This window comes from Crocuta crocuta, unplaced genomic scaffold, assembly GCF_008692635.1.
Source record: "Crocuta crocuta isolate KB4526 unplaced genomic scaffold, BGI_CrCroc_1.0 scaffold168, whole genome shotgun sequence".
NCBI lineage: Eukaryota > Metazoa > Chordata > Mammalia > Carnivora > Hyaenidae > Crocuta > Crocuta crocuta.
In genome coordinates this window covers 6,238,895-6,265,063 of record NW_027532591.1, presented here as the reverse complement: position 1 = coordinate 6,265,063, position 26,169 = coordinate 6,238,895, and the positions used below count along the sequence as shown (strand labels likewise).

The 26,169-nt window shown below is 41.5% G+C and overlaps 1 protein-coding gene across 1 annotated transcript in view; it reads right to left on the bottom strand.

Moving 5' to 3' along the window:
- TCEANC2 (transcription elongation factor A N-terminal and central domain containing 2) overlaps positions 1–26,144 on the bottom strand; it is a 34,385-nt gene extending 8,241 nt beyond the window's left edge. Inside the window, exons 1-3 of the mRNA XM_077779816.1 lie at positions 25,824–26,144; positions 25,071–25,215; positions 15,196–15,337 (exon numbers count right to left, since the gene is read on the bottom strand). Coding sequence (XP_077635942.1) covers positions 15,196–15,337; positions 25,071–25,172 — 244 coding nt within the window. The 5' untranslated portion in view covers positions 25,173–25,215; positions 25,824–26,144. The remainder of the gene's footprint in view (positions 1–15,195; positions 15,338–25,070; positions 25,216–25,823) is intronic.
- Positions 26,145–26,169: the final 25 nt, after the last annotated feature.

The following is a 26,169-nucleotide window of genomic DNA, read 5'->3' as shown; positions in this document are numbered from 1 at the left end:
TTCGAGCCCCACGTCGGGCTCTGTGCTGACTGCTAGCTCAGAGCCTAGAGCCTGTTTCAGATTCTGTGTCTCCCTCTCTCTCTGACCCTTCCCTGCTCATGCTGTCTCTATCTCAGAAATATATAAATAATTAAAAAATTAAAAAAAACAAACAAACCTTGGATTGCAAGTAACATGTTCTGCAAGACAAGCAAACATTAAAAAAAAAAAAAAAGGCTGAGATAACCAGATAATCATGGCAGGAGAATCACTGGATTAGCCAATGCAATAAATCATAAAATAGAAGCATGATCAATAGATACTTAAAATGGAACAATTAAAGCACCAACTCCTTAATTCAAAAATTGCAATAAAAGAAAATGAATTAAGCATTTATCTTGTCTTTTTGGTACATATTATATTTCAGAACAACCAAATAGCCCTAGTTATTGAGGGAATGTTCTTTATTCAGCTATTAAGTGTGAAAAGATTGACAGAATTTTAAAAAATTTCATAGCCCATGATGAAATAATTCATTCAGGTGACAAGCATCAGTGGATGAACTCATTCGATGAAAGGCTGATGGGGAAATTTATAATGGAGGGATGAGCTATCAACTCCTGAACCACTAATCAATCCTAGCACCTCTGAGAGTGGGATTAAGTGGCACTTCACAGACCTACCTCTGGATAGTCTTACACCCTCCTCCCAAAGAAAAGAGGAACCAGAAGCCAACTAGTTACTCAAAGCTAACCTCTGATTAATAGAAATTATGAGAGACAGAAGAATTCATTAAATTATAGTATGAGGAAAAAGACACTCTGAATGTGGGACATTCTACAGGACCACAGACCTGATTTCTTCAATAGTCAATGGCATTTTTATCTTATAATTAAGTTTTTATTTGGGTGTAGTTGATACACAATGTTACATTAGTTTCAGGGGTACAACATAGTGATTCAACAAGTTTACACATTATGTTATGCTCACCATATAAGACTATGACAATCCCATTGACTATTTTCCTTCTGCTATGTCCTTCATTCCCGTGACATATTCATTCCATGATGGGAAGCCTGTATCTCCCACTTCCCTTCACCCATTTTGCCCATCCTCCACTCCCCTCTTCCCTTGGTAGACATCAGTTTATACTCTGTGTTTACAGGTCTGATTCTATTTTTTGTTTATTTCTTTTTAAAGATTTTATTTTTTAAGTAATCTCCACACCCAACGTGGGGCTTGAATTCATGATCCTGCGATCAAGAGTCACATGCCCCAAAGAGTCCAGGTGCTCCTGTTTATTCATTTGTTGATGGTGTTTGTTGTTGTTGTTGTTTTTAATGTTTTATTTATTTCTGAGAAAGAGAGAGAGACAGTGTGAGCAGGAGAGGGTCAGAGAGAGAGGGAGACACAGAATCTGAAACAGGCTCCAGGCTCCAAGCTAGCTGTCAGCAGAGCCCGACGCGGGGCTCGAACCCACGAATTGTGAGATCATGACCTGAGCCGAAGTCGGGCACTTAACTGACTGAGCCACCCAGGCGCCCCTGTTGTTGTTTTTTTAAAAGGAGTAACGTTATGGACTGCTACTAAAAGAGTCTTTTGAGTTCAAACTACCAAATGCGATGTGTGATTCCAATCCCAACTGCAACAAATCAACCAACTATTAAAAGAGATTTTGAGATACACAAGGAATATGAATACACACTAGATATTAAACTATACCAAGAAATTACTGTTTGTTAAGAATGATTATGGCACTGTAGTCATGTAAGAAAATATCTGTATCTGGGGCATTTGGGTGGCTCAGTCAGTTAAGCTTCCAACTTCTGATTTTGGTCATGGTCTTACAGTTTGTGAGTTTGAGCCCCATACTGGGATCTGTGCTGACAGTGCAGAGTCTACTAGGGATTTTCTCTTCCTCTCTCTCTTTCTGCCCCTCCCCTGCTTGCTCTCTCTCTTTCAATCTCAAAATAAATTTTAGAAAACTTTAAAAAAAGAAAAGAAAAAATCTGTATCTGAAAAATACAGGAAATACCTGTATTTTCAGAGATGCTACTGAAGTATGTAGAGCTGAAATAAGAAGAAGTCTGGGATTCTGCTTTAAAAAATACTTCAGCAACGGCATAAAAACACACAAAAAAGGAAAGATGAACTAAGCGGGACCAAATCTTTTTTTAAGTTTTTAAAAATTTATTTATTTTTAGAGAGACAGAGACAGTGTAAGTGGGGGAGGGGCAGAGAGAGAAGGAGAGTGAGAATCCCAAGCAGGCTCCATGCTGCCAACGGAGAAGCACACGGCGGGGCTCAAACTCACAAAACTGTGAGATCATGACCTGAGCCAAAATAAAGAGTTAGACACTTAGCTGACTGAGCCACCCAGATGCCCCAGGACCAAACGTTAATGTTACTGAATCTGGGCGAAGGGCATATGGGGGTGTGTTCTATGATCTTCTTTATGTCTATGTACATTTGAGATCTGCATAATAAAAATGGAAAAAGAGGAAAAGGATCAAAAATATATCAATACGCAAAAGTACTCAGAAAAAAAGGAATTACACAGAAAAGCAAAGAAATCAACTAAACACTTGGAATTAAAAACTTTAAAAGTAGAGGGGCACCTGGGTGGCTCAGCTGGTTGAGCATCCAACTTTGACTCAGGTCATGATCTTAGGATTTCGTGGGTTCAAGCTCCACGTCAGGCTCTGGGTACTGACTTCATGGAGCCTGCCTGGCATTCTCTCTCTGGCCCTCGCCCATTCACACGCTCTCTCTCAAAATAAACAAATAATTAAAAAAAATTTTTTTAATTTCAAAAGTAGAGAAATATTAGATATGTTTTAAAAAATCAATAGCTTTCTTATATCTGCAATAGCCAGTCTGAATACATTAGGAAGAGATTCTGCTTACATGAGTAAAACCATAAACCATTTAGCAACAGATTAACAAGAGGGGTACCTTGTCTTCCAGCATGTCACCTCTGACTCCAACAGCCCCGACTGGCCTCTCTGCCTATGTGTCAAACCCCTTACTGGCATCTCCCACACTGCAGCCAGTGCACCCACCCTCCCACACTGGCCTTCTTAAAACTTAACTAATTTCTTTTTTTTATGTGTATTTATTTAATTTTAAGAAAGAGAGAGAGAGAGCGCAGGGAAGGGGCACAAAGAATCCCAGGCAGGTTCAGCAGAGCCCAGTGCAGGGCTTGAACTCATGAACTGCAAGATCATGACCTGAGCTGAAATCAAGAGTTGGACTCTTGGCCAACTGAGCCACCCAGGTGCCCCAAAACTTAACTGTTTTCCACTTTCAGGATATTTTTTCTAAAACATAAACCTGACCATTTCACTCCTCCACTTATAGCTTTCGGTCCTGTATCCAAACTTGTATCCTGTCACACAAGTCCCTTCACAATCTGTCTCCTCCCACCTGCTTTCCAATGAACATTCGGTCAGCCTGCAATGCTCTCACTTCCCTCTATCTGGTTAACTGCTGTTCTGTCTTTAAGACTCAGTTTAGGAGCCCCCTACTCCAGGAAGTCTTCCTTAATACCCTGAGTCTTGGTTGGTGTCTCTCCTCCTCTGTGCTTCCTTAGCACCTTGTGCTTCTGTTCATCACAATAATTGTTATACTAAGTTGTAATTATCTGATCAGCTATCTCTCTTGCCCACCAAAGAGAGCTTGAGGGCAAGGGCTGTGACAAGTTCATCTTTGTCTCTCCAGCAGAGAACACAGTGTCAGGAGGTGGGGGTTCGCAGAGTAGGTGTTCAGTAAATGTTGGTGGAATGAGACACTTATATGAAGAACATATTTTTACTAAAACACATGAGAAAGTGCGAATGAAAGGGGGAAAATGTACAATATTGTAAGAAAGATTTGTACAAAGAGTAAGACGCAGTCCCTCTAAACTCACTCACTTGGCCAAAGTGTGCAAAGATGATGTGTACAAAAATACCCTTACAGTTACTGTCTGTGATAGTGAAAAGCTAGAAACAATCAGAAGTTCATCATTAAGGGTCCAATTTGTTAAATAAATTATAGTCCACTTGAACAACGAATACTTTGCAGCCATAGGGACTGGAATAGCTCTACATGTAGTAACATTGAAAGATGATTACTTTATTCAGGTTCTCAGAACAGCACGCACAGCATGAGCCAATATTTACTTTTAAAATTATATTTGTGTATACATATAAGCACATAGATTTGTTTGTATGCAAGGAAAAGTCTAAAGAATTTATAATGAAATTATTAACTGGTCTCCTCTGAGTAGTGGGACTGCATGCATCTATGCAGTTCACCTAACAGTCTCGTGGGTTGGCTCAGCCTATAAGCAACCCTAACGGCATGGGCTGTGCTGTGATAGAGGTGCATTCCGGTTTCTCTGGAACACAGATCCTTCCCTTCATATGGCCTCCTTCTTATCCCTTTCTCTCTCCCAGAAAGACACTGTTGACCCAACTTTATGAAATGAAGATGTAGAAGTCCCTCTGAGTCTGTCTGCTTGTCAAATCCAATGGGTCGTTTCCATCCTGATGTTACTTGATCCCTCTGTGGCCTCTGATGTTGTTTTCTGTCTGTGGAAACCTTCTCTTCCACTGCTTTTTGAGACATCACCTGGTACTGTTCCTTCTCTCTCTCTGCTGGCTGCACATGCCTTATTACCCAACCTTTCACTATCTGTGAACCCAAGCCGGGGTGTTGTCCTTGGTCTCTTCTCTTCTTTCTCCACCTGCTCTCCCTGAGTAATCTTACCCACTCCTGTGGTCCATCTGCAAGCAGATGACTTCCAAAGACGTATCTCTAGCTCAAAGGCTCTCACTGAGCACAAGACCCAAACATCCCGTCCCCTACTGGACACCTCCACCTGCAAGTGTGTCTGCCTCAGCATTTCTAAAATGGAGAATGGAACTCATCATCCCCCTCAGTCTCTCCTCCTGTACTTGTCATACAATAGCACCACCATTCACCCATCATTTTGGGCTCCTTAACATTTTTATCTTTTCCTTTTCTTCCTCACTGCTACTTTAATTCAGGTCCGCATCTCCTCTCCACAGGCCTACTGCAAAAATATACTAACCAATCTTTGTCCCCCTTTGGCCTTCTCCAACCCAACCTCATTACTGAAGTCAAAACAACCTTTAACAAATACAATTTGATCTCATTACTCCCTTACCAAAAGTCCTTAAATGGTTCTCCCCCACTGCTTTCAAATTAATTCCTAAGTAGAACATTCAAGCTCTCGATGACCTGGAGTTTCTTTGGCCTTACCTCTCTCCTTGGCACCCTCCCTCCTAGCCCCCCTACCCCTTTGCCTCCATGAGCTAAGTTCTAGCCAAGGAGAGTAACTTGCATGTCCTTGTTTTGGGTCAGGCTGTTTGGCCTTCTTACATTTCTGTGCCTTAGCTCACACTGTTCCCTCTGTCTACAATGTTTAAATACCGATCTTCTCCTCTAAACCGTAAACATCTTAAGGACAGGACCCTGTACCTTACTCCAAGTTATATTACCAGACCTTGACATAGTGCCTAGCACAGAACAATCAATAAGTGTTTGCTGAACTGAATCACACAGTTAAATAAAAACCATTTACATTTGGCTTTCAATTTGCTTTTGTACTAACATTTGAATATGGATGCAGTTGATTGGGAAAATCACACAACTGCAAACAAAATAATGGAACTATACTATAAAGAATGGAATCCAGAGGCACTGAGGAAATGAAAAGTTTCTAATTCTTACTCATCGTTAATAATTCTTCCTACTCCAGGTTGTATATGAATTATCCTCATTATTTAGTTATTTAATTTTTATAACTAAACAATTAATTAAATACTATCCTATCTCCTTTTTCAAATGACAAAAGGAGGCTCAGCAAAGTAACTTGCCCAAGGCCTCACAACCAGTAAGTGTGTAAGCCAGGATGTGAACACACTCAGCCTGACTCCAGAGCCTGCACACTTAACCCCTCCTACCCTGTGCTTCTCTGTATTAGGGACTGGCACACAGGGAGTGTTTGATATAATGCCGTTCACCTTCTGGATATTTCCAAATCAGAAAAGCACAGATTTTTTTTTTTTTTTTTTTTACAAATAGTTTATTGTCAAATTAGTTTCCACATAACACCCAGTGCTCCTCCCCACAAGTGCCCTCCTCCATGCCCATCCCCCCTCCCTCCCACATCCATCAGTCCTCAGTTTTTGTCAGCATTCAAGAGTGTCTCATGGTTTGCCTCTCTCCCTTTCCCCCACCATGTCCCCCCTTCTTCTCCCCCTTGTTCCTCAGTTAAGCTCCTCCTAATCCTCCTATACGTGCAAACATATGATATTTGTCCTTCTCTGACTTATTTCGCTCAGCATAACACCCTCAAGGTCCATCCATGTTGCTACACATGGCCAGATTTCATTGTTTCTCATTGCCATGTAGTATTCCATGGTATAGATAAACCACATCTTCTTGATCCATGATGGACACTTAGGTTCTTTCCATGTTTTAGCTATTGTGGAGAGTGCTGCTATGAACATTGGGGTACATGTGCTCCTATGCATCAGCATTTCTGTATCCCTTGGGTAAATTCCTAGCAGTAGAAGAGCACAGATCTTAAGAGGTGGCCAAAGGGCAAAAGACTTTGACTCTCGGGCCAGGCCAGTGGGGCACTGCTTCCGGCCGATAGGAGGCAGTACACCGCACAGGTGCCCCACAGGAACCCCACCCAGACCGGCCAGGAGGTACTGCCAACACTGGCCAAGCCCTTCCGGGAAGGGCAGCACTGTAAGGGAGCCCAGGAAGATGTAAGATTTGTCAATGAGAGAGTGACAGCAAGAAAGGCAGTTGGTCAGGGGCAGGAAAAGAGAAGAGAGGGGGTCTAGGAAATCCTTTTCTAGGAAAAAAAAAACAAAATAACAAATAACAAATTTAAGATCACAGAGGGAACTTCACGGTAACAGTGATGACAGACACTGTGCTTTACCCACCTCACCTCATTTAAGCCTTGGAACAACACTGAGATAGGTGCTGTTAGGATTCGCCATTTTACAGGTAAAGAACCTAAGGAACTGGAAATTAAGTGACGTGCGGGACACCGAAAGTGAGAAACAGGACCAGGTTTCAAAGGTAGGCAACGTGGCTCCAGAGCTCACGCTTTAATCTTATATTCTTGTCTCTGTGATCATACAGCCTTACCTCCTCCTGATTGAGATGAAAAAATATGAGGCTCTGTGACCTTACCCCAAGGTCACAAGTTGGTCAGTGGCTACATCAAGGAAGTTAATGATCTGCAAAGTCATTATGTGCTCCATGAAGTTTATGTTTTAAAGCAAGCTGTGCCCCTGGCTGCTCTATGATCTAAGTCAAGTCCCCTAGGTTTAAGGGCAGGGGGTTTCTGCATCCCAGCACATTGTTAAGATGAATTCCCTGCAGGAAGCAGTCTTTTGCTCCCTTGACAAACATTACCGAATACAAAGTATATATATACCAGGCCTTGTGCCAGACACTGAGACAGAATGTTCAGTAAGACAATCCTGTACTCAAGGAGCTCCAGGTAGGCCTAAGCCTAGGGGAAGACACCTAAACAAAACACAGAAGTATTACAGGCAGACCCAGGGTCCAGCATTGAAGGGGAACCCAAGGGGGGCTCAAAAGGACAGAGGAGTCAATTCAGCTGGCAAAGGGGAACACCATGAAAAGAGGTAATTCTTGCCTTAAGTCTTGACAATGCCTCAAGAAAACAGGACTCACACAAAAAGTACAGTGAGTGAGAACACAGAACCTGAAATAGCATGGCATAATTTAAGGGCTGTGTGTAAGATAAATAATGATTCCCAAAGATACCATGCCCTGATCCTCAGAACCTGTGAATGTGTTACCTCACATGGAAAATGGGACTTTGATGAGATTAACGCTATGGATCCTGAGATGGGGAGATTAGTCCGAATTATCTAAGTGGGCCCAATATAATCATATGGGTCTTTAAAAGTAGAAGAGACAGTAGGCTTGTGTTGGAGAGATAAGGTGTAAGAATTCGACCCACCAATGCCAGCGTTACAGATGAAGGAAGGGAACCATGAGCCACGGAATGCAGGTGCTTCTAGAAAGTGGAAAAGGCAGGGAAACAGATTCTCCCCTAGAGTATCCAGGAAGGAATACAGCCTTGTCAACACCTTGATTTTAGCACAGTGAGACTTGTCCTAAACTCCTGACCTCTAAAAAAGTAAGATAATAAATACATCTGTGTCGCAAGGTTTTAACCCACCAATTTTGTGGCAGTTTGTCATGGCACTATTCAATGGAAAATGAACACAGGAATCTATCTATAAGTACTTCATGAATGCTGAAGCAGTGACAATTTTTGGGACAAATAAAAAAGAAAAGGTCATTCGGAAGGTCCTTACCACTAACTTATTCCATAAACCTTGAATAAGTTAAAGCACAAACCCATTCATTCACCTACTCACTAACTCACTTATTCATTCAATAAATATTTTTAGCTTCACACAGAAGAGTGTGTTTCATCTGGGTCTCAAGCAAAGGAGAAGCAAGAGTCTACCATGGACAAAGGTGCGCCTTTAGGTCTCAAGAGGTGGCACGACATGATGTAAGCACATCAGAGCTTTGTCACTTATTATTTGGTCTTCTAACTTAGGGCAAGTTCCTGCAAACTCTCCAAGCCTCAGTTTCCCATTTGTAAAATGGAGAAAATCATAACATTTTCCTCACACAACTTGTTAAATGGATCAAATGAGATCATAGATGGGGAACCATTTTATAAGTACAGGGTTTTTTGCTGTTGTTAAACAATTATAAATGAAAATAAGACATCTCTGAAATCAGATCAATAGGACTGACATAAAACTTACCCCAGAATATTCATATATACAATATAAAAAAGGGGGAGCATGCTTGCTCACTCCACTGCCTTACAGGGCATTTACCCAGTACCCCTTGCCCACTTATTTCCTCTATAATAAAGGTATCCAGTCAGAGTCCCTTCATTAAGTAACAGGCCCAAAGGCTTTTGCCTAGCCAGCCCTCGACTTCCCAGACCACTTGAGAACAGTGAGGCCACTCATTTCTCCTGCCTCTTGAAACACTCTCCTCCTAGGCCTACATATCATTGTACTGCCCTGGCTCTCTCCCTCCTCCTTTTTAATTACACTCCCTCTACCTCTTCACTGGTTCCTCTTCTTCCTCCCGCTTCCCCACCATAGACATTCTCTCAGGTTCAATCCTTTACCCCTTTCATCTGTTCTTTTACTCAGAGAATTCGTCCACTTAGGTGACTTCAAGCAAATGCTTCCAGGAAGATGACTTCCAAATATGTATTTTTAGTCTCTCATCTGCACTTCAATCCCACATTTCTGATTGCCTGTTGGACATTTCTACCTAAAGAGTTTATGCCAGAGCAAAATCCTAGGGATGTTGGCTAAAATGGGAATACAAAGAGAAAACTCCCAACTGGCACTAAATTCTGATTTAAATGAGATGAGTTTGAGCAGATGGTAGAACCCATAGAAATGCTCCAATAAAATAAAGGCACATATGGCTGGGGTCCAGGGCACAATGACAGTCTGTCTGCTAACCAGGGAAGAATGCTGCCCCCCCAAGAGACCTGGGTTCTCATTACATTTCTGGTGCTAACCTCACTAAGTGACCCTGGATAAGTCACTTCATCTCCCTGGGTCTCGGTTTCCGCATTTATAAATTCAAGTAGCTAAATGGATTTAAAAGTGTTACGACATTGACATTATAGAATTCAGAAATAGATAACAAAAATTAAAAGATCTCAACAGTAAATGGACAAAGAATATAATACATACACACACACACACACACACGACAAAGTGCCTATAACCACAGAAAACAAATTCTATGCAGCAAATGGAAAACAAAATGCTATTTTTACCTATTAAATTAGTAAGATTTTAAGAAAATAGCAGGAATATAAATTGGAACATTTCTAAAAGTCTAAGATTCAAAAATGAAATCAGGCTAGGAGATACAAACCCAAGAATCACCTGAATCAAGGCCTCAGTTAAGCTGGAGAAGTGGACAACTGTAATCAAGTTCACAGTTCTGGGAAGATGAGAAAGGAGACAACAGTATTGGATCCGGGTAGAAAGAAATCACTTGTGTCCTATGAGGGAAGAACAGTGGTGTAGAAGCCAGGATGGAAAGAGTTTAATGAAGGAGTGGGAGAGGCAGAAATGGGAGTTGTGAATATCAATCATTTTTAAAGGAATTTGGCTATAAAAGAGAAACAGGTGCCTGAAAGAGGCAGCAGACGATTAAAAGGGAAGATCTGAGTATGTCTGAGGGCAGACAGAACGAGTTGGAGGAGAGGGCAACAAAGCGAAAGGCATGTTGGCATCCTCATTCCCTGTCACTTCCATGGTCATGCCCTGCTAAGCCCAGTCCATTCGCCCAGACGAGGCCCCCTCTATGAACCTGGCACTCTCCAGGCTGGCTTCTCTCCTGTTCCAAAAATCAGAACTTTCTTCCATCCCACATTCTTTCTGACACTGCTGCCTCTTTCTTTTCTTTCAATATAAAATTTCTTAAGAGTCACAGTTTCATTTCCTTACCTCTTCCTTACTCTTCAAGCTTCTGCTCCTAACCTTGCCTTTGAAGCTGTCTTCACCAAAACCGTTAACGATATTACTTTGCAAAATCTAACATGCACTATTTAGATTTAGCGTATTTGGCCCTTTGACAACACTGGACATACTAACACCACCTTCCCAGCAAATCCCCACTCCTTCCTACTGCATGACAGCATCCCCTCCTGTTTCCCTTCTGTTTCTCTGGTCACACCTTATCAGTTTCCTTCTACAAGTCTCTTAAATATTGGTGTGCCTCAGGATTTTAGAATTGGCTCTTAGCTTTTCTTATATACTCTCCCTGGGCAAGCTAATTTATTTCTATTGCCTCAGTTTCTAGCTATATGTTGATGATGACTCTCAAGTATGTATTTATAGTCTCTCCTTAGTTTCGGCCTTGTACATCCAGCATCTTGGTGGACATTTCCTCTTGGATGACCCACAGTATATCAAATATAGTAAGCCTAAAATGTAACTTATTATCCTATTCCCCCCATCTCTATGATAATAAGTGGTACTGCCATCCACCAATTTGCCCACATGAGGAGTCTGGGACACAACCTTCATTCCTTTATCTTCATTCCCAACATCCAATCAATGTCTACATCCTGTGAATTTTAATCTCTTGATTTCAATCACACTTCTCCATCCCCATGATGACTATCTGATGCAGGCCACTCTCATTTCTCACCCAGACATTTCAACTGCATCTTAACTGGGCTTCCTGTCTCTAGGTTTGCTTCTCTCCAAAACTCTTCCCAGATGGTAGACAGATTTCCCTAAAATGCAAATCTGAATATGTCAATCCTCCATTCAAAACCTTTCAATATAACCACTTATTATCCTTAAGATCTCAGACTTTACAATGGACTAAAGCTACTCTTGCACTGCAATAAACTAGACAGATTCTGGACAAAAGTCACTTCATTCCCTCAAAAAAAGAAGACAGAGGCTAAAGAAGTGGGGTTATCCTAAGGGGTGATGTTAACAGCAATGCTGCTGAAATATTTAGCTTTGGGCCAGTGGTGAAGTGGGAGAGCTAACCATTGGACTCTGATACTGAGCTGGGATCTCTGCAAGGTGTGCTAATGTATTCCAGGTAAGAAGTAGTCCTTGACTACTGTCAGAAAGAAAAAAGAAGTTAATCCCCTTGGGGGTAAGCTCCAACTTAACCCCACAGATTTCCCATGGATTAAAAGAATGAGCTCACAATTAAAAGTCAACAAGCACATAGAAAGGCAAGCACCATAAGAGTCAGAAGAAACAAAGATTTAAACCCCCAAGGACTACAAATATTAGAGTAGTCAGATGAAGAATACAGAAGACCCATACATTAACATTTAAAGAAACCAAAAGCACAATCACAAGAATGTACAAATAATATTTAAAAGAAAAAATAAAATAAAATAAAAGAGACAGATGAGGGGGGAAAATTTATAAACATGTAAAACAGTTTTTGAAACAAAAAACTCAATGACGGGGTTAAATAGCAGATTAGAGTGAGCTGAAGAGAGGATTAATGACTTGGAAGATACATATCTGAAGAAATTTCCTGGAATTCTATGGGATAAGGAGATAGGATTATGACAGACAAGCTAAGGGGTATGTAAAATAAAAGGTCTAAACATAATTCTAATTGTAGAATCCCAAAATGAAGGAATAGACAGAATGAAAGAGAGGCATTTTTGGGGCACCTAGGTGTCTCAGTTGGTTGAGCACCCGACTTCAGCTCAACTCATCTCATGGTTTGTGAGTTTGAACCCTGCATCGAGCTCTCTGCTGTCAGCACAGAGCCCGCTTTAGATCCTCTGTCCCCTTTTCTCTCCGTCCCTCCCCTGCTTGCACTTTCTCTCTCTCAAAAATAAACAAACATTAAAAAAATAATACATATTATTAGTGGCCACTCTACTAATAGCCTCCAAAGATCCTTACTTCTTAGTGTTCATAACCGGTATGCCATTACCTCCCAAATTTTACCTGGGTTGGTCTGTGTGATATGACAAAAGTGAGAGTACGTCACTTCCAAGATTAGGTTATGAAAGACACTGTGGCATCCATCTTGGTTGTCCTCTCTTGAGTCACTTGGTCTGGGTAAGTCAGCTGCTGTGTCACAGCAGCCATAAGAAGAGGCCCACGTGGTGAGGAACTGAGGCCTCCTACCAGCAGTCCTGTGAATAAGCCATCGTGAGATCCTCAAGCCCTGGTGAAGCTTTCAGATGACTGCCAATAGCTTGACTGCAACCTCTTAAGAGAGTGTGAGCCAGAACCACTCAAATAAGCAGTTTCCAGATTCCTGACCCTCAGGAAAACGGTGTGAGATAACAAATGCTCAAGCTGCTAAATTTGGGGGTGATTTTTACACAGGAATAGATAACTAATACGCATGCTAAGGCCAAACAGGCTTGCAAAGAGCCTCTTCCTTCCATCTGGTCCAGACTGCCTCTCCAGTTTCACTTCTTGCCACACTCTTTCCACCTTATTACATTTCACACACACCAAAGTTTTAGTTTCTGGAATGCATCGTGTTCTCTCCCCACTCCAGTCCTCCGTACAGCTCACACGATGTTACCCACGGTCTAACACATTCTTCAACACCTTCTTCTCTACTCCCAATGCATATACTCCTTCGGCTAGCTTCTACCCATCATCAGAGCACTCATCAGACTGTATGATACAGTCTTATTAAATTCTCTGTCCTTCCATTAGGCTGCAGGATCCAAAAAGGAGAGGACAATATCTGTCCCCTTCATTATTATGCCAGCACAGTTCCTAGCACAAAGTAGTCAGTAAATATTTGTCCCTTTTAGCCCACAGGATAGGGACAGGCAGGAGGCTAAAGGTGGAAAAATGGAAACATTTTCAGGCAATGATCCAAATGAATCTTCAGCCTAGCAACTGAAGTAACTATAAAGAAACCAAGAAACCCCTACATTCCATACACCCTCAGGTTTACGGAGGGCTTAGGGTAAGGTCAGGAATCGAGAGTTGGATAGTTTCCAGCTCCTCCTAAGTCAAGCCTCCTTGTTATGGTTTCATTATGGTCCTTGAATTGAAATCTATAAACATCAGACACACCCATTCTTAAAAAGCGTACTCACAATTGTACTCAAAGGACAAAGAGGAATACTTTTTTTAAAGTAATCTCTACGCCCAAAGTAGGGTTTGAACTCACAACCCTATGATCGAGAGTCACATGCTCTACTGACTGATCCAGCCAGGCACCCCATAAACAGAAATATATTTTTTTTAAATGATCATCTGTTCTGTGTTTGTAGGACAATTCCAGCCTATTCTGTTGATATTTAAGATCTGATCAGAAGTGGCATTTGTGATGTGTGCCTAAACATGAACATACACATACACATATGTACACATATACATGTCATAAAATATTAATCACCAGTACCCTCTACTGGTGGAAATACCTTATCGGCTCATATGAATGGTCTTATTGCCCTCTAGTGACCACAACCTATAAAGAGAAAATCCAGCGGCAGATGGGAGAATCTCCTTGGCTGTAATGATAGGGTTTTATGTTCTTTAAGCATCTAATTTTCTCAGATTCTGGTTTATATTACAGGGGTGCAACTCTCAAGACTCTTGGGGGGCCCTCTGGGGGGTTTCACACAGCTCTTGCCAGCTGTTAGCGCCAGCCTGAAGCTGCTCTCTCTCTTGCTTCTCATGAACAAGAGGTCAAGGGGAGGCCGAGAAGGCAATGGCTGCACCGGCGAGGGCAAGAACAGCAGCTGTGAATGACTCCCCTGGACTCCCGAGGGAGCTGGGAGCAGCTTGAGGAACACATGTTGGCCCTCCCTTACATATTATTCACAGTTGTGTTCTGTACTAAAATGGCAATTCCACGTAGTCCCTGACTTACCTTTTAAATATCTCAATGCTGTAATAAATGATGTAGCAGCAAATGTCGCCATCATTGTTTTTACAAACCATACTCTGCAAGTTATTTCCGCTCAAGACAGAAGAGCTAAGATTTAACTGTCAAGATTTAGCTGAAATGTCACCTCTTCTATGAAGCCTTTTCTGAACTCCCCAGATGTAAGTGACTGCTCTGTTCTTTGTGCCAGCGTGTACCTTGTACAGGTCACAATGATATCCAGGATACTCCTTATATGTTTTTATTTATAACCTATAATATTTCCTGCTCCTAACTGTCTACATGCATGTTTCTGCCACCAAACCTCAAGTGTCCGGAGGTCTCATTCATTTCTATGCACCGTGTATCAAACATACTAAAGTGTTTTCCTGGATCACTGCTGGTTATCAGACCATGAGGTAATTACAGAAACTGAAGTAAACATTAAGAAACTTTAATAGCAATTTGACAGAGCAATTCTGTATCTGTTGAATCTAATAATTAAAAAGAAAAAAAAAAGAAGTGGGGCTTGTATTTTGTGTATTTTAATTTTATTTTTCTGGCAATTTTTATTATATGTTAGAAAAGTATTGGTCTGCAACTAATGGAGAATTTTTTAAACAATGGCCCTTCATTACAGATAGTTTGAGAAGGGCTGATATGATAGATAACTTAATGATTGAGGGAGGGAGGAAAGGAAGAAGGAAAGAGACAAAATATAAGCACTCTCCATAAAATTCAAAAGGAACATACCTATCCTTGTTGATTTTAACACTTCCCTGGAGGGTATTTTCTTCTTTAATTCTCGTAAAGCTTCTACTAGATTCTCTCTGGTCTGATCAGGAAGCTCCAACATAGTTTTCCATCTTTTTATGTCTTCGATAACCACAACTCTCTGGGAAAAAGAAAAGTCATTTGGAAAATGGAATATTTTCATTAGAAAAACATCTGCCTTCACCTGAGTTAATGGGGCTCCTATTGACATATGAATTATTGATTATGACCTGAACCAAAGCACAGTATGTGATAGCCCCAAATGAGGGGTAATTGCTTAAAAGCAGGTCCTGCTTACTGCAAATCAGGAAGAGAGTTACATCTATTAGGAAAAGTGCAACTTTTAATCTAACCATGTCAGACACCACTGGGCACTTAGCAGAGAGAAGCAGTAAGGAGGAGAAGAAACGAAAAACGATACTAAGGTGAATCAACCCTATAGCTCACTTAAGTGTCTTAGTTCACAGGCAAGGACAGAGAGCGAAGAAGCCATAAAGGCATTAGTTATTTCAACAATAAAAAGCATACTTCAACAGCTCCCCACTTCCTAGATGATAAAAGTCAAACTCTATTGTTGGAAAGTTTTAAAAACTCCAAGACACATAAAAAGGTACAGAGTAACTATTAATAATTGAAAAAAAGTTAACATTTTGCCATTGCCCATGAAATAACAAAATGTTCCAAAGTTTGTCACCTTATACCCTTCGCTCAACTCATTCCTCCCGTTTCTAAGAGAAATCACCACCTTCAAGTTGACATGCATCCTTCCACTTGGATTCCAACCAGTTAAGGAATCTGGGTGAAGGGGATTGGGAGGTTCCTCGTACTCTGTTGCAACTTTTCCGTAGCTCTAAAGTTATTTCAACTAAGAATTTAAAAAATTAAACTGAAGACAAATAATAAAGTTGTTTTTATAATTACAAAAAAATACTGTCTTGGATGGTTATTACCCTGGGGAGGCAGGCCCAGTTAGGGAAAGGAAGGGGACATAGAGGACTTCTGGAATTCTGGTAACGTTCTGTTTCTTGATCTGGACACTGGTGACACAGGTGTGTTCCCTTCGTGAAAATCTGTCAGGATGTGCATTCATGACTTGCTCACTTTCCTATGTGCAGGTTATAGTTCAATAAAAAGCAACAACAAACAACAAAATCTCAATTCCCTTCCCTGGCTGGGGTCTGCTTCCAACCTAGCAGCCCATGGTGGGAAAGGTCTGACTCCTCTTCCCCATCTTTGCTTTCTCTTCCCCCATCTGCTTATTTGCTTTGGCCTCTGACCCTTTCGGGTTTGAAGCTAGGAAAAGGAGGAGAGGTAAGGGACAGGAAAAGCCTTCTCTTCTGTGATCCTGCACTAGTCAGGTTTTAGTGTGTGCTCTAGACTTGGCAGGTTCAGAAAGCAGACTTTTTTTTCTTTTGAGGGGCTCTGTGGTTCCCCTTAGAGCCCCCATTGAGACCTCACTTGCCATCCCTGTAGTGTTGGCAATGCCTCTCCCAGCCAGCTGCTTCCAAGTCCCTCCAAGCTCCCAGTTTTTAGCAAACCACTTTACACAGACTCTGTGGGGGTCCCATTGACCTTCCAAGGATCCTTGTGAACATAATCCCTTTAATTCAACTCCAGGCCAGCCAGCATTTTCTCTCTGTATCTACATCTTTGCCCTGAAGAATTCTAAGGGTGAACAGCCTTCCCATGCAGCCACTCTGTTTTTAGACTTTCCCAGGCACAGATCTGGTCTCTGTGTCCACCGGATCCAGGTACGGAGGTCAAGTTCTTTAAGTGAATATATCATAGTCCTCCCACTATATCCAAAGGAAATGTGTCTCCTCTCTTCTTTTAATTTCAACTTTCTCTATGACCTAGAGTAGGTGATGGGTTCAGGATTCCAAAACTGGCCTTCACGTACTGCCTTCACAATTTCTGCATAGTCTAGAATCTCATTTAGGAACACTTTGCTTTGTTCTTAGCCTTTAGGTGCTTTAGCCAGAGGTAAGACAAGTTGTTATGATCTGCTGCAATACAAAACAGTACTGTCAGTGGTAAATGGTATGCAAAATAAATAAATGAAGCCAGGTAAGGGGTATTTTCAATAAGAAGAAGGTGTAAAATATAAATACCATATCATTCTGCAAAAGGCTTTTTTCACTCAATATATTTTCTCGATTCATTCATACTGATATACATAAATCCATTTAATAGTAATGGATAGTATTCCATCATTTTTAATCACAAATGTCTTAGAATTTGAAAATCTATTCCCCTAATGGATATTTAGGGTCGCCCCGCCCAACATTTTTCCTGTTATAAACACTGCTTGGATGAGCTCCTGCCTATGACATATTCAATACTGTCTTCCACCCCTTGACTTTTAACTTTACTGGGTCATTACGCTTTAAAGAGCCTATGATTGCTTTATTTTGCCCCATTCTCCATCCAAGCTGAGAATCTCTATCTTTTAACAGGCATGGTTAAGCCACTTGCGTTTATTATGATTACTGATATAACTGGATATACTTCCTCTTCTTTTACTTTTCCTTTCTTATCTTTGATTGTAACAGCTTGAGTTTTCTTTGATCTTGTTTTTCTTTACAGTTTGCAAATTATACATTCTATTTCTATCACAGTGTTCACTCTTACAATTTTTAAGACATATGCTCTATGAAATCTGTATCAGTATCCTCCTCACAAGCTTTGCCTTCAGAAATCCCTATTAGAAATATAAATGACTTGTCTATCCTTTTGTGTAACTCGTATTCTTTCATATTTTTCTCTATTTCTCTGGGATGAATTCTAAGTGATTTCCTTGCATCAAGCTTCCAATCCACTATTTCTCTCTGTAGCTATAGGTTGTCTACTTTTAACCTTTCCATGTTTTTCTCCATCAACAAATAATTTTTTGGTTGGACAACTTAATATTTTCCTCAAAATCTGCCCAATTTCTTTTCATGGTATTTTGGGTTTTTTCTTATAGTATCTAGTCTTTTCTTTATAAAATTCTCATATTTAAGATCTCTTTCAGGTTGTGCTCTTATTGCCACTTCTTGGAGTAGAGATGCTATTATTTATCTCTGTCTGCTCATTCTCCCTCTGGGTAGTTTTGACCATGAGTTCATCTTTAATGGAAGACTTTTTCCATGGGGATCTGGTGTCCTAGGGTGTGAGGTGTTTTAACATAGAAATCTCACATTTGCCTTGGCCAAAGCCTTTGGATTTCCCTGGATCTATACCAGTTTTTACGTTCATTTTTTTCTGCTTTGCTAAGAGTGTAAATTTAAAATCATGCATAGTAATAAGTATGGGGTTCTAACTTATTATAGTCAATTCTTTTTCCATCCAAAACCCCTGAGAAGATCACTGTCTTCATGCTATTGCCTTGGACTAGAGCATGGAATTTTTCTAGTTCATTTTTCACAAACATGGTAGGTCTGTTTTGGCTCCAAGCTTGAAGTGGGAATTATTAGCCCGAGGCCTTATCTGTAGTCCCCACGTTGGCCCTAAATCACACCCCAAACATCATATCTGGCTTCATAAAACTGTTCAGCTTCAGCTCCCACTTAAAGCTCAGGGTTTGAACTCCCTCTCTCTTCCTGGCATCTGAGGATTTCTTTCTTGCTTTCAAGCTCCGCTCTGTATAGAGACTTTTTATCCAGCATTTCTACATGGTTACAATGAGGTTAGGGATTCCACATCAGATCATTCTAGTAGATGAAACTACAGAAGCCCAAACCCTAGCACGGCACAAAAGGCCTTACATGACTTGGCTCCTGACATCCCTGGCAGCTTCATCATTTGCTCCAGCTCTAGCAAACTGTCTGAAGTTGCCTAAATGAATTGCAGCATTTCACACCCTCTGCCTGGGATGCTCTTTTTTTTGCCTCAACCATATGATAAATACCTACTTGGATTTTAAGACTCCTTTCAAGCATCCTATCTTCTGAGGCCTTTCTTGACTCCCTCCTACCAAATTTGACCACCACTGCCTTTTAAGTCCTCTATAATCTGGACACACTTCTACCACGGTCTCTGCATTTTATGCACATACTGATTTATAAGGCTGTCTTCCCCACTGACTGTGAGCAATTTGAGGGTTGGAACAATTTATTTGTCTCTCTATTCCCTGGCATACTAGGTATAATTGAACAAAGTCATCTCTACCCTCAAGGACTAAATCCAGTATAGTTTTCAGATCTGAAATTTTAGGTCAGAAATAGAAAAATCTGCAGTGAATTCCAGAACAGCATTCCATACATATCCAAGAATATTTCCTTATTTCTCTCCAAACGTGGGTCTCAAAACAGATATTTCAAGTTATTATCTGAATTATTCAGAGGAACAAGGGAAGTGGGCATAAAGTATCAAAGGGGAAGCTACGATGAGCAGTGGAAAGGCTATCATCCGAAAGATGTGCTCTCTCCTATACCATCTAGTCTTACGTTGTGGATGGCTGAAACATCAGGTTTGACAAAACCAAGTAGGGAAAATGAGTCACTCGTAAGCAATAACAGGGAAACCATCCCACGAGAGGGGCAGGAGACAATCTACTGGCTGCTCAATCCTACAGAAGGAGGAATGGTTTACAGAACATTCTAAAATGCTGAACCTAAAAGAATTAGCATATTCTTGAATCTTTTTTTTTTTTTGTTTTATTTTTTTAAGAGACAGAGAGGGCCAGAGTGTGAGAAGGGGTGGGGCAGAGAGAGAAGGAAACAAAGAATCCAAAGCAGGCTCCAGGCTCTGAGCTGTCAGCACAGAGCCTAACGTGGGGCTCGAACCACGAACTGCGAGATCATGACCTGAGCTGAAGTCGGATGCTCAACCAACTGAGCCACCCAGGTGCCCCAGCATATTCTTGAATCTTTTAATAATATTTAAAAAAATCTCCTATTGCAACCAACAGAAGAAATCACTTTCCCTTAAGGAAGTAAGAAGAGATTAACCAAATTAACCTTTACCATTCAAATGTATATTACACAAGCTTACTGGGTATCACTTTTACTGAATGAGATAAAGCTAGGGCAAAAATACTTGTAATATACTGATAACAGAAGTACAATGATCCTAATATCCAAGATTTTTATACATCCTCTGCTTGATATTCAGAAACCTCCACTTTCCAGTTCACCCTTTTAGGGGGCAGAGAGGGCAACCAGATTGTCTAGTTCAAATCCCAGCTCTGCCACTTAGAGCAGCATGACCTTGGGCAAGCTACTTGATCTCTCAGTGGCTTAGATTCATCTGTAAAATATAAATGATAAAAGCATCCATTTCACAGAGCTGTTATCAGAGTTTAAAAAGTTAACATATGTACAGCACTTAGCACAATTCCTGGCCCAGAGAAATGGGCTCAATAATGTTAGCAGTAATCATGCCTGTCAGCCCCAGTGTTACCACACAAGCCTCTCCTTTTCCACACAAGAAAACATTATTGATCAGTTTTACTATATGCCACACACAATGCTTAGCCCTTTCAATATGTATTTATCTATTTAGCTCTCAAAGCAACCCTGCAGGTTAGAAATAAGTTATTTCTGATGTCACTGATGAAAAAACTGAGGTTTGGACATTCAACAGATTCTTGGCATTTAAATATGACGCTGGTGTGTGGGAATAAGTTACTTGGCAGAGTAGATCTCTGTAAAATGCAAATTTAACTCAACTTGTTTTTAATTTGTCATTGTGTATACATAAAGTAAGCATGTGTGCATGCACAAAGGAAAGAGAGCAGCAAGTACTACTTACTGCTGAGTGGTTATATGTCACTACTTCCTGCTACCTCGCCAAATCTTTTCAACTCTTTAAGGTGCTCCAACCACTAAAACAGACACTGAGCTCTCTCCTCTTAACTCTTTACCCTTACTGTCTAAACAACAGTTTTGTAATGGATCACATACGATTTTCTATCATTACTTATTAATTTCTTATGATATGATCCTCCAATAGGAAGTCCCACGAGGGCTCATCTTGAATTTCTTTTATGGGGGCACCTGGGTGGCTCAGTTGGTTAAGCATCCAACTTTGGCTCAGGTCATGATCTCAGTTTGAGAGTTCAAGTCCCACACCAGGTTCTGTGCTGACAGCTCGGAGCCTGGAGCCCAGGGTCTGCTTCAGATCCTATGTCTCCCTCTCTTTCTCTCTTAAAAATAAACATTTAGGGAAAAAAAATTAATTTCTTTTATGTTCCCCGGAGTATCTAGCACAGTGCTGGGCATAAAGTTGTTTTGTAGTAGTATCTGTGAGTTTACTATCCAGACCCTGCAAGGGCATCCCCAAATCAGAATGATTGTTCATTCAATAAATTTTTATGTGCAACATAGCAGGAATTCTGTTAGGTCCTGGAACAGAATCAGAACATAGTAAGACACTGTGGTCTCAGTCCTCAGGAATTCATAGTAGACTGGGGAAAAGTACAGGTAATCTGATCATTACAATACAGTCAGGTATGTGCCATGAAGATACTGGAACAAAGCGCTGAGACAATATTGAAGAGGAAAGGCCCAATTCCCTCCAAAAGACCCAGAAAGCACTTCAACATTCACTTATTTAACCACTTTATATATGCCAAGCACTGTGATAGGAGGTACATAAAATACCCAAGGTCCCTGTACTCATGAAATTTAAAATCTAGAATTCACAAGGCAAGTCACAGTTGAGTGGGTTCATAAACGAGTAGTATAGTCTCCGTAAAAAAAAAAAAACAAAAACAAAAACAGAAAAAAGTTGGCTAGGAAAAGGGACCAGCATCAAGTCAAATCCTGGAGACATGAAAGAGACTAGTTTACACAGAGAACAGCGAAGAATGGGGTGTGGCTGGAATGCATTCCTGGGAAGGGGGCGCTATAAGTGATGAGATGAGAAGGCTCACGGGGGCAGAACACGGTCTCATACGCCATGCCAAGGCTTTTAGAGTTTCAGTTCATTTGGTCATTCAGAAAAACACACTGTGATCTTCTATGTACCAAGCCCTGTGCCAGGTGCTGGGGACAAAGAATCAGTAAGACATAGTCTTTTAAGAAGATCANACGCTCTCTCTCTCTCTCTCTCTTAGAAATAAATAAAACATTAAAAAAAAAAAAAGAAAAAAAAGATAGGGATGGCTTAGAGAAGGGAGTGATTAGATTGGCTTTCTGTCTGGGAGACAGAAGGGTGGTCAGGAAAGGCCTCATATTAGCGGAGACTCTTGAACTAGGTCACGGCGAACAAATTGGAGGTCATAAATTGATGATAACAGCAAACACTTGCACAACTACTTATTATGTGCCAGGCTCGGTTCCAAGCACTTTACATATATTGACTCACTCAAACTTCATAACTACCTTATAAAATAGATATTATCATTAATCCCATTTTCTAGATAAAGACACAGAGAGATTAAATAACTTGCCCAAGGTCACACATATAATAAGTGGCATGGCTGGGATTTCAACTTAGGCACTTTGGTTCCAGAATCTGTACTCTTTTTTTTTTCTTCCCTAAATGTTTATTTTGTGAGAGAGTGTGCATGAGTGGGGCAGGGTGAGAGGGAGAGGCAGAATCCTAAGCAGGCTCCGTGCTGTCAGTGCAGAGCCTGATGTGGGGCTCGATCCCACAAACCTAGAGATCATGACTGAGCTGAAATCAAGAGCCAGAAGCTCATCTGCTTAACAAACTGAGCCAGCCAGGCGCCCCCAGGGTCTGTGTTCTTCATTACCATACTATATTGCCTCCAAGACAAGAAAGTAAGGTCATTCCAGGCAATGGCCATTCCTATGCATAGGACGGCATATGCAAAGGTACACAGGTAAGAAACAGCACACCAGCTTTGGGAACTGAGTGGTTGACCTTGGATAGAATGTAAACAAGGAGAACAGCAGGGGATGAAGCAGGCAGCTGCCAGGTCACAGAGGGCCTTGGGCACCACATAAAGGAATGTCTTCATTGACAGGTAATGAGAAACAACTGAAGGATGAGGCAGAGAAGTCACCTAACAGAGTTTCTTTTTTTAAGACTTATTTCTCTGGCTTAAGTGTGAAGGGGAGAATGACAGAGAATGCCCAAGGCAGGGAGACAAGTTAACAGACCGTGGCACTGCTCTAGATTAGAGTTTTAAATTCAAAGTTGTAAAGACAAAAGGATTTTTAGGAGGCAGAATTGGAAATTAGATACAAGAGAGGAAAGAGTTAAGGATGGCTTCCAAGTTTCTAGTCCCAGTTTCTGGGCATATAGATTTAAAAGCAAAAACAATAAAGAACAGGCTTTAGAGAGAAGCTACTGCATTTAAGGGAAACATTATTCTCCATACACCTATTATTTATTCTGATTCTGTCTTCACATGACATATTCTCATCTCCACACACAGGAACTCTCAACGGGGGCCCAAGTGGGGACACAGAGGGGAAAAGGGGCGGGTGGAGGTATATTAGAATCTGGGTGTTTGTATGTGAGTGTATAAATAGTTCAATTACTACCCTCCTCTTTTTCTCCAGTTGGATACCATAATCCTCCCCACTACTATGTCACTGAGAATCACATGTGTATACAAGTGTCCATGTATATACTCTGACAAAACACAGACAGTTGAAAAATCTGATTATGCACAGAAATCCAAGACCAGGAGAGACTTTTAAAGACCATCTAGAATTCAGTAGATCTAAACCAAGGACTGCCTGGAAATACATGAGGGCATTTTTGCTTATCACAGTGGGAGGTGCTGTTGGCATTCGGTGTCTGAAAGCCAGGGATGCTAAATGTCCTATAATTCACAGGACAGTTCCAAATAATGAAGAATTAACCTTGCCCCAAATGACAACAATGTTCCTTGGAAGAAATACTGGTATAGTTCGACGCCTACATTTTACAGATGAGGACAAACTGAGATCCCAGGTAAGAAATGACTTGCTAAAGACCACCCAGTGGCACAACAGGGCCTAGAACCAAGTCTTCTGTTTATACTCCCCTGTACTGCTTTCTAATCTGGGTCTCGTAAATCCGTAGCACATCTAGAAGAGGAGTCCAACTGAGCATGGAAGTTAAGTATTCAGAACGTCAGAGCCCTGCGCATATTTTCTCTAGCCGCAGATCCCACCCTCCCCTTCAGAGATGTAGGCTGGAGGTACACATCCGCCAGTCATCGGCGTGGGAAGCCGTAAGACAAGGTTACCCTGGCCAAATACATAAAATGTGACAAAGCTCCAGGAAGCACAAATATTTGGAGTCTGATGGAAGAGGAGGAACCCATTAAGGAAACTAAAAAGAAAAGGCCAGAAATGTCGAAGTTCAAGAAGGCAAAGGGAACTAATCATAACTGTTTGTTTTTAGTGAAATAATTCTTACTTGATCATTAATTGGGTACCTATATCCATTGATTCATTGTTGTCTATCCTGTATTTATTCCCTTGCCTCTTCTTTGTCAACAGAAATCAGACATGTCAAGGTTGCAGACAGTCTATTGAAACAGTCTGTTTCCCAGTCTCAGCTGTAGCTTTTAAGACCATGTGATCCAGTTCTGGCCAATAAGACAGGAAAGTATAGTATCATCAACCAGCCTTACTGAGTTTGTACAGAGTACACAGAATCATATTTGGTACTTTAACATTCCTAATAGACAAGAAAATCTTGCAAAAAAAAATTACTTAGGGGGCTTGTCCTACCAGTCCGCAAAACACACCATAAAGCTGAAGTAATCAGAAGAGTAACAGAAACGCATACAGGAGTTGATAACTTGAAGTCTGTACAGGGTGCGGAGGAAATAAATTAGGAGTGATCAGGGACCCTTTGGGGAGAAAGCACAGCAAGAAAGAATTCATAGGTCCACAGAACTCCTCTGTGCCACCTTGCTATCACAGTCCTCCCCACATTTTCTCTGGCCCCAGATCCCCTCTCACCTTAAGAGACTCAATCGTGGCCTGCTTGTAAATCTTTGCACCAGGATCTTTCTTCTGAGGGCTATTCTGGATTCTAGGCGTTCGAATGACGAATTTATCCATTGCTAGAAGACGCCCAACAACTTTCACGTGCTTGCAGCCTGTTCTGCTCAAGAAAGAGGGAAGATGCTAAAACGTCATCAAAGCTGCTGTAATGTGTGCTCCTAAAGTAACACAATGGGCTTTTATATACTCTGAAGCTTCTTGAATTAGGAGGACTGGGGTGGAATTTATAGGAAAGAAAATTTCGTCTTGGTAAAGAAATATCTTGCTATGAAATTAAATTGTATATAACGATAAGGTCTAATTCCTGAGTTAGGAGGTGCCTAGCTTTCAGAAGTGGACGCTGTGCAAGGAATTCCGATACTGGGCCAGGCGTTGAACCTGATGACTTCCAAAGCCTCTTCCAACTCAGGGGAGGTTGAGGCAGGATTAAGAGTTCACTGACTTCCGTGAAGCTCTGCTAACAACTATCCCACCATAATCACGATCCCAAAGATTCCCCTTGTATCCAGCATCCAACAACCACCTCCAGATCTCAGCAGGGTCCTCATAACAAGCAGCCATCTCCAGGAACTGCTCGGTGGTCAGAGGACCCTAACCACAACTGTCGCGTTGTGGATCCCCCGGCAAAGGCAAACACCATCCTCCTTTACCCTCAGGACTCAGGAGCCCAGCAAGAGGAACCCAACAACGCTCTGATGTGAAACCCACCAGGAAAAGCAGCCCCGCCAGCAGCTGGACCCTTCCAGAGCGCACCCTCTGAGGACCCAAGCCTGGGGCCGTGGGGGTCAGAATTAAGGCGACGCTTCGGTGGTTTCTCTGAACTGGCTCCGCCACCCAGCGAAGCGTCTCCGAGCGGCAGCAAACCACATTCCCCAGACTGCACTGCAAAGCAGCAGGTGAGGCGTGCCCAGGGCGGTTGTAGTTCTTTGAGACCAACTTTCCCGACCCGCCGTGCACTGCCAGCCAGCGGAGAACTACATGCCCCAGCGTACCCCGCGGAGGAAAGGGGTCAGGGGATGCCGGTTCGCTCTTATTCTCGCGATGGTTGGAGCCA